This window comes from Bison bison, unplaced genomic scaffold (assembly GCF_000754665.1).
Source record: "Bison bison bison isolate TAMUID 2011002044 unplaced genomic scaffold, Bison_UMD1.0 scf7180017864471, whole genome shotgun sequence".
Classification (NCBI taxonomy): Eukaryota; Metazoa; Chordata; class Mammalia; order Artiodactyla; family Bovidae; genus Bison; species Bison bison.
This window is the reverse complement of record NW_011495032.1, coordinates 19,445,827-19,463,456: the sequence shown is the minus strand read 5'-3', so window position 1 is coordinate 19,463,456 and position 17,630 is coordinate 19,445,827. Positions and strand designations below refer to the sequence as shown.

The following is a 17,630-nucleotide window of genomic DNA, read 5'->3' as shown; positions in this document are numbered from 1 at the left end:
AGCGAACTCCGGGAGTTGGTGATGGACAGGGAGGCCTGGCGTGCTGCGATTCATGGGGTCGCAAAGAGTCGGACACGACTGAGCAACTGAACTGAACTGAACTCAAACTATCCTTTGTTTAAATAATCTTAGCAATATACAAGGAACCAGAATGAATTGCTAATATTCATTAGATCACAGAAAAAGCAAGAGAATTCCAGAAAAACATCTACTTCTACTTCATTGACTATGCTAAAGCCTTTAATTGTATGGATCACAAAAAACTGTGGAAAATTCTTAAAGAGATGAGAATAGCAGACCAACTCACCTGTCTCCTAAGAAACCTACATGCAGGTCAAGAAGCAACAGTTAGAACTGGACACGAACAACGGACTGGTTCAAAATTGGGAAAGGAGTATGTCAAGGCTGCATATTGTCACCCTGCTTATTTAACTTATATGCAGAGTACATCATGCTAAATGCCAGGCTGGATGAAGCACAAGCTGGAATCAAGACTGCCGGGAGAAATATCAATAACCTCAGATACGCAGATAACACCACCTTTAAGGCAGAAAGCAAAGAGGAACTAAACAGCCACTTGATGAAAGTGAAAGAGGAGAGTGAACAAGTTGGCTTAAAACTCAACATTCAGAAAACTAAGATCATGGTATCTGGTCCCCTCACTTCATGGCAAATAGATGGGGAAACAATGAAAACAGTGACTGACTATTTCCTTGAGCTCCAAAATCACTGCAGATGGTGACTGCAGCCATGAAATTAAAAGACACTTGCTCCTTGGAAGAAAAGCTATGACCAACCTAGACAGCATATTAAAAAGAAGAGAAATCACTTGGCTGACAAAGGTCTGTACAGTTATAGCTGTGGTTTTTCCAATAGTCTTGTATGGATGTAAGAGCTGGACAATAAAAAAAGGCTGAATGCCAAAGAAGTGATGCCTTTGAACTGTGGTGTTGGAGAAGACTCTTGAGAGTCCCTTGGACAGCAAGGAGATCAAACCAGTCAATTCTAAGGGAAATCAGCCCTGAATACTCATTGGAAGGACTGATTCTGAAGCCAAAGCTCCAATACTTTGGCCACTTGATGCGAAGGGCCAACTCATTGGAAAAGACCCTGATACTGGGAAAGACTGAGGGCAGGAGGGGGAAAGGGTGACAGAGAATGGGATAGTTGGATGGCATCAACAACTCAGTGGATATGAGGTTGAGCAAACTCTTGCGAGACAGTGAAGGACAGGGAAGCCTGGTGTGCTGCAGTTCATGGGGTCACAAACAGACATGACTTAGTGACTGAACAACAACAACAAAGCTATTTTATAAGCAGATGGATAAATTAAGAATTTTATTCTATTAACAACCAGTACGACATGGGCCCATGCAGATGGAACCGATTCTGTCACCCTTACAAGTGTACACTAAGTGTTATCCGAGTTTTAAGACCTAATATATTTAATACATTGTTTAATTTCAAGTCATTAAAATCCTAGTTGTATATGGAAATAAGTCTCTTTCTTTCTGGTGCTACCATCTGAAAATGTATGTTTAAAATACCAACAAAAAGTAGGGAGACTAGTCATTTAATTTGAACCCAGAAACAGTAAACTTCCCACATTTGGATCTTTTCTCACTGTGGTTCCCTTCATGATGGCCTGTGGTAATGGACTTAAATTACACCGTCATTCATAGGACTTGTGGTTGTCAAAGGGGAGTAGGGAGAGTGTGAGGGATGGAGTGGGAGTTTGGGGTTCGCTGATGCACACTATTATATACAGGATGGATAAACAACAAGGTCCTACTGTATAGCACAGGGAACTATATTCAATATTCTGTCATAAACCGTAATTTGGAAAAGAATATGAAAAAGAATACATATAAAACTGAATCACTTTACTGTATGGCAGAAATTAACATTATAAATCAATTATACTTCAATAAAAATTTTTAAAAATTACGCTGTCACTAAAGGCTGAAATGGCAAACATAAACCTAACATAAGGAAGTGTGAGGGAAGAAAACGAGCATGATATTTATAAAAGGATACTGTATGTTGGCCCTGTGACTGGCACTTTACTCACAATATCACATTTGAGTCTCACAGCCTGGCATGATACACATGGCCCTCTTTGTGTTCTACCCAACCAAGGTTACTTAAACACCTATGTGTGGGCACTATGCTAGGCAAGGGAGTACAGAAATAAGTTAACTATTCTTACATTATAAGGGCATGAAAGCAGAGGCATGAAACAGGTCAGTTTCTAGTTTATGAAGTAACAGTAACTGTTCTAACGAGTATGCACAGTAGGCTGTGGGAACCCTCAGGGGAGTTCCACAGGGAAGATCCCCTTGGCACTGAAGGCCACAGAGGTTAAGAACCTGTCCAGGTCACACAGTAAATGAAGCCATGGGTTAAAACTGGGTCTGAATTTAAATCTATGGTGTGGCATATAAGACACAAACTCATATGCACATTTCTAAAAATAAGAGGTTATGCTAGAGGGTAGTTTTTATTGAGGATTAAATGTTAATTTTTAAAGAACAAAAATATACTGCCAGCAATGAACGGCAATAGGTTTAATGATATTGCTGATTAAAAAAAAAAAAAAGTTGTAATATCTCTACCTCTTTCCTCAAGACTCATTATAGCCAACTGCAACAAGGCCTGGTTAGAGAACATTCTATGCAGAGACATGTAAGCTGGAATTGAGGTATGGGTAATTACTGCGAGACCTTAATCAAGAGGTGGTAAGCAGGTAAGGATCAACACTGACCAAGTTACCTGCAAGATCTGTCAAAGTCACTAAAAGGATAAGGCCACAGGTCTGCTTCCTGGTAGTACAGGCATGGAAGAACCATGGACACTGAGAGAGACACAAACCTGGTGGGTAGATAAGCCCAGCTGAGGTCTGGCCAACTAGCAAAGGACAACGATGAATCTTTAATTTTGAGGGAGAGAGGGCTGGCCTGAGATAGTACCAGGATTTAGAGCTAATGCACCCTGTTGCTCCGAAAGGAACTTAATAGGCTTTTTCTAGGGATAGTTGAGATACTAAGAATTCAATAAATGTTAGCAAAGTGCTACATGCTTTACATATATTAACTTACTTAATCTCAACAACCTCCTAATAATAGTATTATCCCCATTTTGACAGATTAAGAAACTCAGGTTCAGAAAGGTTAAGGATCACACCTAAGGTCACAGCCAAAATTGAAACACAAATAGTCTGGTTCCAGGGACATGAAAACTAACAGGATTTAGATTTAGTTTCTGTAATTTTTCATAGTTGAAGTAATGAGCAGCTTATGACAGAGCTTGAAAGAATTTAGCTCAGATTAAGACAGACTTCACACCTTCTTTGGAATTCTGAAAGCTGAATTCCATACTATAGAAGAAATAGATAATTCTTTGGACTGCAAGGAGATCCAACTAGTCCATCCTAAAGGAGACAGTCCTGGGTGTTCATTGGAAGGACTGATGCTGAGGCTGAAACTCCAATACTTTGGCCACCTCATGTGAAGAGTTGACTCATTGGAAAAGACCCTGATGCTGGGAGGGATTGGGGGCAGGAGGAGAAGGAGACGACAGAGGATGAGATGGCTGGATGGCATCACCAACATGATGCACATGAGTTTGGGTGAACTCCGGGAGTTGGTGATGGACAGGGAGGCCTGGTGTGCTGCGATTCATAGGGTCGCAAAGAGTCGAACACGACTGAGAGACTGAACTGAAGTATTCAAAAGCACACAGAAAACTTACCAGCTGTTTAACAGAACAATCTCTTTAAGTCTCCTTCACCTGGAGATGCTGTAAGACTTAAATGTTTATTTGTAATGACTTCCCTGGTAGCTCAGATGGTAAAGGTCTGCCTGCAATGTGAGAGACCTGGGTTCAATCCCTGGGTAGGGAAGATCCCCTGGAGAAGGAAGTGGCAACCTACTCGAGTTTTCTTGCCTGGAGAGTCCAAAGGATGGAGGAACCTGGCGGGCTACAGTCCATGGGGTCACAAAGAGTCACACACAACTGAGCAACTTCACTTTCACTTTCTTTTTCATTTATTTGTAAGGCAATGACCTTGTCAAACAGCTTTAAGAAACCTAACTTACTACTAATTTCCCAACAGATAGAACTGTCAGGGGGAAAAAAATACAAGTTTCTTTCTCACAATTTATGGAAAAGAAAGTATTTTAAAATGTTAGAAATACTGGTACTTTTCATCATTACAGATCATCTGTGTAGGCAGATGTTTAACAGCTGCTTTCAATTCTCGTTCTCTTAAATCTTCTATTGCCTGAATACTGTAGGGCTCTCTGACATACTTGGCCTGCTTAGTTATTCAGGACTTGTGATAATTATCAAAATACAAACAAATGAAGAAACCCATCTCCTAATTTCTGATTTGTACAAAACTCTTTAGTCATTAATTCCTACTTTAGACTGACCTTTTTATACCCACCCAATGGTAATCAGAAGATGCTTGCTCAAGTTCTAGGGAAGCAATCTTATCTGTCAGTTGTTTATTCTTTTCCTCTAGAGTCTGCACGTTGCAGGTTAATGCATTTATGTCTACCTGTGAAAAACAAAGGGAGAAAAGAAATCTATGCAGATCCAAAAATACTATCTTGTTTTTAAAATGACATTTTTAACCATAAAATAAATGGTATCTTATGAACACGTTCCCCTGCTTTTCTAGCTGTCTTTAGCAGGTGGGTTATAACCAACTGCATAGCGTGCACTTACCAGAAGTCCTTCTGGTGCTTGGTACTTATTTAAATATTAACTCAAGCATATAGACACAGATGTAAAAATAAATCCTCCAAAAAATATTAGCAAAATGAATCTGGCAATACATAAAAGGATAATAGATCAGGACTAAGTGAAGTTTATCCTGGTAATACAAAGTATGTTCAACATTCAAAATTAATTAGTATAATTCACATCAATAGACTGTAGAAGAAAAATCATATAACCATATTAACAGATAAAAGCATTTCACAAAATTCATATGAATTTATGATAAAAACCTAGTAACCCAGAAACAAAAGGGAATCAACTCTACCTGATAAAGTATATCTATAAAAAACCTACAACTAATACCAATATTGGTGGAAGACTGAATGTTTTCCCCTAAGACTAGGAAAAAGGCAAGGATATTTGCTCTTGCCATTTCTATTCAACATCAAACAGGAGGGCTTAGTTGGTGCAATTAGGTAAGAAAAAGTAATAAAAGGCATAGAAACTGGGGAAAAATAAAACTGTTTCTACTTACAATAGACATGATTTTCTATATTCCAAAAAAATCTACACAAAAGGTACCTGAATAAGAGTTTTAGTAAGGTTGAAGGTCACAAGGTCAAATCAGTTGCATTTCTATATATTAGAAAAGAAATTGGAAAATTTCTATTTCTTAAAAGTTCCATTTATAACATTATCAAAATCCATGAAATTTTTAGGTAAAAATCTAAAAAAAAAAAAAATTCAATATTTGACATGCTGAAAATTATAGAACACTGACAGAATACAGAATTGAAATCTTAGCAATATTGAATCTTCTCATACAGGAACACAATATATCTCTCCATTTTATTTAGGTTTTTCAAAAACCTAAATAAAATGGAGAGATATATTGTGTTCCTGTATGAGAAGGTTCAATATTGCTAAGATTTCAATTCTCTCTATCTCAATTTAAATTGCGTGGGGTAATTTACCAGTGTCCATTCTTTAATGGGGTCTGGACTGTGAGGCTATAAAAATCACCCTACAAGAAATATTAAGGTATGCTCTTCAAGATGAAATAAAAGGGCATTAGATGATAACTGGAATCTACACAAAGAAATAAAGGGTACCAGCAAATGTAGCAACATGTAAGTACAACACACAGCTATTTTTGCTTGTAACTCTGTACCTATAGATCAAAAATACACACTAAAAGAAAGATTAAGGGAATTAAAACAGTTCACAAAAAATATGTATTTAATACAAAGGAAGGCAGTAATGGAGAAACAGAGGAACAATAAAGCATATAAAACATTAAAAAATAATAAAGTGGCAGATGTAAATCCTACCTTATGGGTAATTATGTTAAATATAAATGGATTAAACACTCCAACTACAAAACACTGCTAGGCAGAACGAATTTTTTAAAAAAAAAACAACTATGTGCTGTTCGTAAGAGACACAATTTAGATTCAAAGCCACAAATGGGTTGGAAATAAAAGGATGGAAAAAGATATACAATGTAAATAGTAACCTGAAAAGAAATGGTGTGGCTATACCAACATTAGACAAAGTAGATGTTAAAACAAAAATCTGTGCGGTAAAGGACATTATACATTTAAAAAGGGACCAATCCACTAAGAAGATAACATTTCTAATTAACACATGTCTAACAGAGCCCCAATGAAGCAAAAACAATAAAGCAAAAATTGACAGAACTGAAAGTAGAAACAACAATTCAACAGTAACAAAGACTTCAATAATAGAACAGTTAGAAGATCAATGAAAAAACAATTGATGACTTCAACACTATAAAGCAACTGAACCTAACACATCTTTAGAACTCCTCCAGAAAACAGAATACACATTTTCCCCAAGTGTGTATGATGCATTCTCTATGATATACCAACATGTTACAACTATAAAAAAGCTCAATAAATTTGAAAGGACTGAAATTACACAAAGTATGTTTTTCAACCATAATGAAATAAAATTAAATCAATAAAAGAAGGAAATTTGGGAAATTCACACATATGGGAATTTCAACAACATATTTCTAAATAATCAACTGGGAATGAAAAAATTACAAAGGAAATTAAAGAATATTTTGAGACAAATGAAAATATTACAAACAAAATGTATGGTATGCAGTTAAAGTGGTGCTTAGAGGGATATCTTTAGCTGTACAAACATATTTAACTCACTAAAAGTTAATTTTTGTATATGATGTTAGGTTATTGATATGAGATATTTTTCCTTTTTTAAAGACCTAAATATAAGATCAGATACTGGAAAACTCTTAGAGAAAAACAAAGGCAGAATACTATTTGACATAAATAGCAGTAATATCTTTTTCAATCCATCTTATAGAATTAAAGTGAAAAATGAAAGTGAAGTTGCTCAGTCATGTCCGACTCTCTGCGACCCCATGGACTGTAGCCTACCAGGCTCCTCCGTCCATGGGATTTTCCAGGCAAGAATACTGGAGTGGGTTGCCATTTCCTTCTCCAGGAGATCTTCCGGATCCAGGGTTTGAACCCAGGTCTTGCACATTGTAGGCAGACACTTTACTGTCTGAGCCACCATGGAAGTCTAGAGTAATTGAAGCTAATTATCCTCCAATGAAAACAAATTAAAAAAACAAAAATAGACAAATGGGATCTAATTAAACTCAAAACCTTTTGCATAGCAAAGGAAACCATAAACAGAAAGAAAAGAACTCAGAGAATGGGAGAAAATATTTGCAAACAATGCAACTAACAAGGGATTAGTCCTCAAAATTTACAAATAGCTCACGTGGCTCAATATCAAAAGAACAATCTAAACAAAAAATGGGCAGAAAACCTAAACAGACATTTCTTCAAAGAACACATTCAGATGGCTAAAGGGCACATGAAAAAATGCTCAACATGGCTAATAATTAGAGAAATGTAAATCAAAAATGAGATATCATCTCATACCAGTCAGAATGACCACCATCAAAGTCTACAAACAATAAAGGCTGGAGAGAGTGTGGAGGAAAGGGGACCCTCCTACACTACTGGTAGTGATGTAAATTGGTATAGCCACTATGAAGAATATCAGTTTAGTTCAGTTGCTCAGTCGTGTCTCTTTGTGACCCCATGGACTGCAGCACGCCAGGCCTCCATGCCCATCACCAACTCCCAGAGTTTACACAAACTCATGTCCATTGAGTCGGTGATGCCATCCAACCATCTCATCCTGTCATCCCCTTCTCCTCCCGCCTTCAATCTTTCCCAGCATCAGGGTCTTTTCAAATGAGTCTGCTCTTCGCATCAGGTGGCCAAAGTATTGGAGTTTCAGCTTCAACATCAGTCCTTCCAGTGAATATTCAGGACTGATTTCCTCCAGGATGGACTGGTTGGATCTCCTTGTAGTCCAAGGGACTCTCAAGAGTCTTCTCCAACACCACAGTTCAAAAACATCAATAATTCGGCACTCAGCTTTCTTTACAGTCCATCTCTAACATCCATACAAGACTACTGGAAAAACCATAGCCTTGACTAGACAGATCTTTGTTGGCAAAGTAATGTCTCTGCTTTTTAATATGCTGCGTAGGTTGGTCATAGCTTTTCTTCCAAGGAGCAACTGTCTTTTAATTTCATGGCTGCAGTCACCATCTACAGTGATTTTGGAGCCCCCCAAAATAAAGTTCTCACTGTTTCCATTGTTTCCTCATAGATTTTGCAATGAAGTGATGGCACCAGATGCCATGATCTTAGTTTACTGAATGTTGAGCTGTAAGCCAACTTTTTCACTCTCGTCTTTCACTTTTATCAAAAGGCTCTTTAGTTCTTGCTTTCTGCCATAAGGGTGGTGTCATCTGCGTATCTGAAGTTATTGATAATTCTACTGGAAATCTTGATTCCAGCTTGTGCTTCATCTAGCCTAGCATTTTGCATGATGCACTCTGCATGTAAGTTATATAAGCAGGGTGACAATATACAGCCTTGAAGTATTCCTTTCCTGGTTAGGAACCAGTCTGTTGTTCCATGTTTAGTACTAACTGTTGCTTCTTGACCTTCACACAGATTTCTCAGGAGGCAGATCAGGTGGTCTGGTATTCTCATTTCTTGAAGAATTTTCCAGTTTGTTGTGATCCACACAGTCAAAGGCATTGGTGTAGTTAGTAAAGCAGAAGTAGATGTTTTTCTGGAACTCTCTTGCTTTTTTGATGACCCAACTAATGTTGGCAATCTGATCTCTGGTGCCTCTGCCTTTTCTAAATCCAGCTTGAACATCTAGAAGTTCACGGTTTACGTACTGTTAAAGCCAGGCTTGGAGAATTTTGAGCATTACTTTGCTAGTGTGTGAGATGAGTACAACTGTGCGGTAGTTTGAGCATTCTTTGGCATTGCCTTTCTTTGGGATTCATCATGGGGACTGGAATACAAAAGAAGTCAAGATATACCTGGAGTAACAGGCAAGTTTGGCCTTGGAATACAAAAGGAAACAGGGCAAAAGTTAACAGTATTCTGCCAAGAGAATGTACTGGCCATAGCAAGCACCCTTTTTCAACAAAAGAGACCTCTTTACACATGGACATCATCAAATAGTCAATACCAAAATCAGATTGATTACACTCTTTGTAGCCAAAGATGGAGTTGAAATTGTATACAGTGTGCAAAAAGAAGACCTGGAGCTGACTATGGCTCTGATGATCAGCTCCTCATTGCAAAATTCAGGCTTAAACTAAAGAAAGCAGGGAAAACCACTAGACCAGCCAGGAATGACTTAAATCTCTTATGAATATATAGCAGAGGTGATGAATACATTCAAAGGATTAGATCTAGTAAACGGAGTACCTGAAGAACTATGGACAGAGGTCCGAAATATTGTACAGGAGGCAGCAAACAAAACCATCCCAAAGAAAAAAAATGCAAAAAGGCAAAGTGGTTGTCTGAGGAGGATTTGGTATAATGCAGCATGTAGCATAAGCTCTCTTGGAGGAGGTCACCATTAGCTCCACCACAGAACTGCTGAGGAGATGACCCACAAAATGCAGAACAATTACACCAAGGAAATTCTTGTACTGTTAAGAAAGTTCTAGGACCCACAGCAGATTTCCCAACCTGGGGATCCGGCAAAGGGACTGAGAACCCCCGGGAAATTTGACTTTGATGGCCAGTGGGAGACTGAACCAGACTTGCCAGTGAGGGTCCAGGAGTCTCTGGTGGAGGCACTGGTCCAGTTTTGCCTGAGGGCAAATAACAGGGAGGGAACACAGCCACATCCATCAACAAAAAATTGGATTAAAGATTTACTGAGCATGATCCCACTCACCAGAACAAGATCCACTTTCCCCCACAGTCAGTCTCCCCCATCCAGAAGCTTCCATAAGCCTCTTACCCTTATTCATCAGAGGGCAGATAGAATGAAAACCACAATCACAGAAAACTAATGAAACTTAAATTGAAGGAAGTGGGAAAAACCACTAGACCATTCAGGTATGACCTAAATCAAATCCCTTATGATTATACAGTGGAAGTGAGAAACAGATTTAGGGGACTAGATCTGAGAGACAGAGTGCCTGATCAACTATGGACAGAGATTCGTGACATTATACAGTAGACAGGGAGCAAGACCATCCCCAAGAAAAAGAAATGCAAAAAAGCAAAATGGCTGTCTGAGGAGGCCATATAAAAAGCTGAGAAAAGAAGAGAAGTGAAAAGCAAAGGAGTAAAGATATACCATTTGAATGCAGAGTTTCAAAGAATAGCAAGGGGAGGTAAGAAAGTTTTCCTCAGTGATCAGTACAAAGAAATAGAAGAAAATAATAGAAAAGGAAAGACTAGAGATCTCTTCAAGAAAATTAGAGATACCAAGGGAACATTTCATGCAAACATGGGCTCAATAAAGGACAGAAATGGTATGGACCTAACAGAAGCAGAAGACATTAAGAAGAGGTGGCAAGAATACACAGAAGAACTATACAAAAAACATCTTCATGACCCAGATAATCACGATGGTGTGATCACTCAGCTAGAGCCAGACATCCTGGAATGCAAAGTCAAGTGGGTCTTAGGAAGCATCACTACGAACAAAGCAAGTGGAGGTGATGGAATTCCAGTTGAGCTATTTCAAATCCTAAAAGATGATGCTGTGAGAGTGCTGCACTCAATATGCCAGCAACTTCGGAAAACTCAGCAGTGGCCATGGGACTGGAAAAGGTCAGTTTTCATTCCAATCCCAAAGAAAGGCAATGCCAAAGAATGTTCAAACTACAGCACAATTGCACTCATCTCACACGTTAACAAAGTAATGCTCAAAATTCTCCAAGCCAGGCTTCAGCAATACATGGACTGTGAACTTCCAGATGTTCAAGCTGGGTTTAGAAAAGGCAGAGGAACCAGAGATCAAATTGTCAACACCCATTGGATCATCAAAAAAGCAAGAGAGTTCCAGAAAAACATCTATTTCTGCTTTCTTGCCTACGCCAATGCCTTTGACTGTGTGGATTACAACAAACTGGAAAATTCTTCAAGAGATGGGGATATATCAAACCACCTGACCTGCCTCTTGAGAAATCTGTATGCAGGTCAGGAAGCAACAGTTAGAACTGGACATGGAACAACAGACTGGTTCCAAATAGGAAAAGGAGTACATCAAAGCTGTATATTATCACCCTGCTTACTTAACTTATATGCAGAGTACATCAAGAGAATCGCTGGGCTGGATGAAGCACAAGCTGGAATCAAGATTGCCAGGAGAAATATCAATAACCTCAGATATGCAGATGACACCACCCTTATGGCAGAAAGTGAAGAAGAACTAAAGAACCTCTTGATGAAAGTGAAAGAGGAGAGTGAAAAAGTTGGCTTACAGCTCAACATTCAGTAAACTAAGATCATGGCATCCAGCCCCATCACTTCATGGCAAATAGATGGGGAAACAATGAAAACAGTGACAGACTTTATTTTTCTGGGCTCCAAAATCACTGTAGATGGTGACTGCAGCCATAAAATTAAAAAGACACTTCCTCCTTGGAAGGAAAGTTATGACCAACCTACGCAGCATATTAAAAAGCAGAGACATTACTTTGCCCACAAGGGCCTTCTAGTCATGGCTATGGTTTTTTCAATAGTCATATATGGATATGAGAGATGGACTGTAAAGGAAGCTGAGCACCAAAGAATTGATACTTTTGAACTGTGGTGTTGGAGAAGACTCTTGAGAGTCCCTTGGACTGCAAGGAGATCCAAACAGTCCATCCTAAAGGAGATCAGTCCTGGGTGTTCATTGGAAGGACTGATGCTGAAGCTGAAACTCCAATACTTTGGCCACCTGATGCAAAGAGCTGACTCATCTGGAAAGACCCTGATGCTGGGAAAGATCGAGGGCAGGTGGAGAAGGGGATGACAGAGGATGAGATGGTTGGATGGCATCACTGACTCAATGGACAAGTGTTTGAGTAGACTCTGGGAGTTGGTGATGGACAGGGAGGGCTGGCGTGCTGCAGTCCATGGGGTTGCTAAGAGCTGGACATAACTGAGCAACTAAACTGAACTGAAATGAACCAAACTGATCACATGGATCACAGCCTTGTCTAACTCAAAGAAACTATGAGCCATGACGTGGAGGGCCACCCGAGACAGACAGGTCATGGCGGAGAGGTCTCACAGAATGTGGTCCACTGGAGAAGGGAATGGCAAACCACTTCAGTATTCTTGCCTTGAGAACCCCATGAACAGTATGAAAAGGGAAAAAGATAGGACACTGCAAGATGAACTCCCCAGGTTGGTAGGTGCCCAATATGCTACTGGAGAAAAATAGCTCCAGAAAGAATGAAGAAAAGAAGACAAAGTGAAAAGAATGCCCAGCTGTGGATGTGATGAGTGACAGAAGTAAAGTCTGATGCTGTGAAGAACAATATTGCATAGGAACCTAGAATGTTAAGTCCACAAATCAAGGTAAAGTAGGAGTGGTCAAACAGGAGACAGCAAGAGTGAACATCAACATTTTAGCAATCAGTGAACTAAAATGGACCTGAATGGCGAATTTAATTCAAAGACCATTATATCTACTACTGTGGGCAAGAATTTCTTAGAAGAAATGGAGTAGCTCTCATAGTCAACAAAAGAGTCCAAAATGCAGTACTTGGGTGCAATCTTAAAAATGACAGAATGATCTCTGTGCATTTCCAAGGAAAGCCATTCAATATCACAGTAATCCCAGTTGATGCCCCAAGCACTAATGCGGAGAAGCTGAAGTTGAATGGTTCTATGAAGACCTATCAGATCAGATCAGATCAGTCGCTCAGTTGTGTCCGACTCTTTGCAACCCCATGAATTGCAGCACGCCAGGCCTCTTACCTGAAACCTGTAATTGGGCCAAGAAGCAATAGCTAGAACCCTATATGGAACAACTGACTTGTTCAGGATTGAGAAACGAATACAACAAAGCTATTTATTGTCACCCTGTCTATTTAACTTATATACGGAGCACATCATATATAAGTTATGACAGGCTGGATGAGTTACAAGCGGGAATCAAGGTTGCTGGGAGAAATATCAACAACCTCAGATATGTGGATGATACCACTCTAATGACAGAAAGTGAAGGAAAACTAATGAGCCTCTTGATTAGGGTGAAGGAGGAGAGTGAAAAAGCTGGCTTGAACCGTGGTGCTGGAAAAGACTCTTGAAGAGTCCCTTTGGACATCAAGGAGATCAAACCAGTCAATCTTAAAGGAAATCAACCCTGAATATTCTTTGGAAGGACTGATGCTGAAGCTCTAATACTTTGGCCACCTGATGCCAACAGCTGACTCATTGGAAAATACCCTAATACTGGGAAAGATTGAAGGCAGAAGGAGAATAGGACCACAGAGGATGAGATGGTTGGATGGCATCACCGATTCAATGGACATGAACTTGGGCAATCTCCAGGAGATGGTGAGAGACAGGGAAGCCTGGCGTGCTGCAGGCCATGGAGTTGTGAAGAGTTGGACACAACTTGCTGGCTGAACAACAGCAAACAAGCAAGTATAATATCTTTCAGCCCCATGAACATATACTTAGTCTACATTAAGACAAATGAAATCAGACAAACAAAATAATAATGTTATGTTGTAATCATAAATAGCCATTCATCACAGCCATGAAATATTTACTAGAATTTTAAAGCAAAAAGTATTAATTAATTAACAGTATCCACCAGTTTTCCAAATTTTAAAAAGCATACTGAGGCCACATTGACACCAGCAAAATCCCAGCCACTGGAAGTCAGCTTTATTTAAAGACCTTTTGGGTGGACTGTTTTCGAATCACTGGACATGAGTGAGTAAACCACAGAAGGTATTGCCAGCTTGGTGAACTGTCTTGGAGCTCCAGTACAGAATTCAGCTTTTTTTCTCTCTGTAGTTCTTAAACTAAAAGTTCACATAGATAGGTCTTCCCTGGTGGCTCAGTGGTCAAGAATCCACCTGCCAATGTGGGAGACACAGGTTCAGTCTCCAATATGTGAAGATCCCACATACTGCAGAGCAACTAAGCCCGTGTTCCACAACTATTGAACCTGTGCTGTAGAGCTCGGGAACCATACCTACCGAAGCCTGTGTGCCCAGAGCCTGTGCTCTGCAGTAAGAGAAGCCACTGCAATGGAAGCCCATGCACCCAGCTAGAGAGTAGCCTCCACTCAACCACAACTTGAGAAAAGCCTGCACAGCAACGAAGACCCAGCATGGCCAAAGATAAATAAAAATTAGTTTTTTAAAAAGTTTACATATATGGTAGATAACATGAATACTATTTAGTTGAGCCAGAAGCCGAACAGTCAAGGCTTGATGACTGTATCTGACACCTGTTGCTAGTTTTATTGAGTAGGGCGGCCTAATAGTCCCTGGTGCTCCAGATATACTCCAGATGACAACGCTACATAATCCCTACTCTCTTTAAATTCTGAAATGCAAATAGGAATGTTTTAAAGTTGTTTGGTCTTTTTTTTTGCTCTATTTCGATAAGGATTGTATTCATTTCTCTGGCCATTCTACCTTAATAGAACCTAGAAAGAGGTATCTCACAAAACTGCAAGAACTAATAAGCCTAAATTAGCTTTATTTAATTTTTTAAGAAAAGCACTGTCAGCAATCATCCCTCTGCTTCCCACAGGCCCATGAGCTCAGTCTTGGGAGTCTTCCTAGCTAAACTGCTTGGTGAACACTAGGGTCAGAGGCAGTGATGACTCACTGGCAAACACAAGATGCTCAACAAGCAAACCTTTCCCAGAAGCAGCCTTATGCTGAAGTGACTGAAGTGCTCTGAGGGCATCCAGCTTCGTAGCTTCTCTACTCCCCCTACATTTTGCTATTCAACAATATAACCTGTCTCCTCACTAAGATAAGCTGATACAGCAGGCAGCAGTACAGAAGGAAATAAAACATAATGACACAAAAACAAAGAAAACGTGCAATACCTTGTTTTTAGCTAATTCTTTTTCCAAGTTGCATTTTTCTTCTGCTACTTCTTTCTCTGTTTTATTAACCTGCCCAAGAAGCGAGGGGAAAAAGGAAACCATCTTTTAAAAACAGCTGACAGGCTCTACTATAGCAGACACACCCTGCATGTGAGTTAATACCTACACTGCAGAGATAGCACATCCTCTCAGAAAAGGGGCCACTCAGGGAGTCTCTGAGGCAGAGCAGACTTCACAAATAGCCCTGAAATTAGAAAGACACGTCTGCATGTCAGACTCTGCTGGCTCCTTCCTAACTAGGAAGACAGGGCTGTTTTCCCTTACACTGTTTCTGCTACACTGTCCCACTCCCACTGGGCAAAATTGATTTTTAAAATCTGACCCCTTAACTAACATGAGGATGTGTGAATGGTTAGTTAACTTCCACTAATGCTATGTAAGGGTACTATTTGGCACAGACTACTCACATGGCTAAAAGACATAGATTACCCACCCAAAGACTTCTTTCATGGGTAACTCAGACAAACTCCATCTGGGTTGTATTTCTTTTCTTGTCTTTTGCACTTAAAATACAATTTTAAAACAAGACCACCGCCCACAACCAGGAGGTAACAAACCTGCCTCCACCCACCTCTTTCTGAAGTCTGTCTTTCTCCTCTAGCAGAGACTTCTTCTCTTGCGTTGATGCTTCCAGGTCACCTCGCAATCTTGCAATAGTGGATTCTAGCAGCTCTTTCTGGACTGTTGCCCTCTTCTCAGCCTCTTGTGCTTTCTGGATACATTGGTTATGCTCAAGGATTAAATGGTCCCTGCAGGAAGAGAACAAGGAAATATGAAAGCTAAATGAGAGCTCTTCTTTATGACTAAATGTTCTTACAGAACGTATCTCTTGCCTGAGAGCAATTACCAAAATGTTCTAACAAAATTAGTTCTGTGAAAGCAGTGTCTTTATTTTTGTGGCTGGCCCAGCAAATGCAGAATCAAAACTTTTGCATTAAAGATATGAAATACAAGTGCAAAAGCAAAAAATGCAAAAGTTGCCTACAATTTACTTACAGATGCACTTGGAGTTGTGTTTTTTCATTCTGAACAGTCTGTAGCTCACTTGTGATACTGGCATGGGCTGCATCCAGCAGTAAGTTTTGTTCTTGAAATGTCTGTGTCATCATTTTCTGCTCCTCCTGTTAGAAGTAATATTAAAAGCTGAGATGCCAGAAGTTACTTGATAGGATATTATTCTAAATAACTAATCAAAGCTACTGATACTTACAAAAGTAAAATCTAATTTATATAAATAAAACCTCTTTTTGAAAGAATTTATCTTAATGTCCAGCTTTCTCTTTGTCCCTACCCTGACTTGACCACAATTTTATCACTTTACAGCTCTTCTCGCCAACAATCAAGGTGCATCATTTACCTAGCTTGCTGCAAAATTTTATGACTCCTAACATGAACAAATTTTAAGATATAGAACTATATTAGGTATATTTTGGTAATTTAAAATTTCAACATGGTACTATACTTTAAAAAGTAAGACAATATCAATGTATATAAAGTAAAAAAATTCTTCCACCTCTAACTCCTCCACACCTCTTCCAAATAATTCCACTCTCCAAGGACAATCATGTTTCACAGTTTAAATTCTTTTGACAGTATCTGAAACTGTGCTCAGATACTGTGAGAGCAGAAGTCTGTAACTGTTTTGCACAATTAATTTTTCTCTGGCTTACCATTTTTATGCATACTCCCTCTATCCACAATTTATAAAGCTTTTGTAAATATAGTACATGCTAAGAATTACTTTTGTAAACATACTTTAAAATACATTGTTTTGAACAATATTGATTACAAGGCAAATCCTCACACCTTCATACTTGATAAAACGGGATCTCACTTGTGTCATATTCCAAGGTTTTAAAATGTTTATTAAAGTGTTATGTATATAAGTCACATTATTCAGTCTACTAAGTGGTAAATTTCATGAAAGTAGGGATTTGTCTTGTTCACTACCATAATTCTATCCAGATCTAGTATCATAACAATACTTACATGGGGTAAACACACAATGTTTGAAATAATGAAAAATATTTATTGAGTATCTGTTAGATGCAAAATACGCTTAGACTAGAGATCTCTTTAAGAAAATTAGAGACACCAAGGGAACATTTCATGCAAACATGGGCACAATTAAGGACAGAAATGGTATGGAACTAACAGAAGCAGAAGATACTAAGAAGAGGTGGCAAAAATACACAGAAGAACTATACAAAAAGGATCTTCATGACCTAGATAGCCACGATGGTGTGATCACTCACCTAGAGCCAGAAATCCTGTAATGCAAAGTCAAGTGGGTCTTAGGAAGTATCACTACAAACAAAGCTAGTGCAAGTAATGGAATTCCAGTTGAGCTATTTCAAATCCTAAAAGATGATGCTGTGAAAGGGCTGCACTCAATATGCCAGCAAATTTGGAAAACTCAGCAGTGGCCA

At 39.1% G+C, this 17,630-nt stretch overlaps 1 protein-coding gene across 11 annotated transcripts in view; it reads right to left on the bottom strand.

Annotated features, from left to right (window-relative positions):
• Positions 1-17,630, bottom strand: part of CCDC150 (coiled-coil domain containing 150) — a 91,418-nt gene that overhangs the window by 43,152 nt on the left and 30,636 nt on the right. For all 11 annotated transcript variants that reach the window (XM_010860877.1, XM_010860876.1, XM_010860874.1 and 8 more), the window contains 4 exons: positions 16,198-16,322; positions 15,773-15,950; positions 15,142-15,210; positions 4,448-4,561 (listed from right to left, as the gene is read on the bottom strand). In XM_010860877.1, the coding sequence (XP_010859179.1) occupies positions 4,448-4,561; positions 15,142-15,210; positions 15,773-15,950; positions 16,198-16,322 (486 nt within the window). The remainder of the gene's footprint in view (positions 1-4,447; positions 4,562-15,141; positions 15,211-15,772; positions 15,951-16,197; positions 16,323-17,630) is intronic.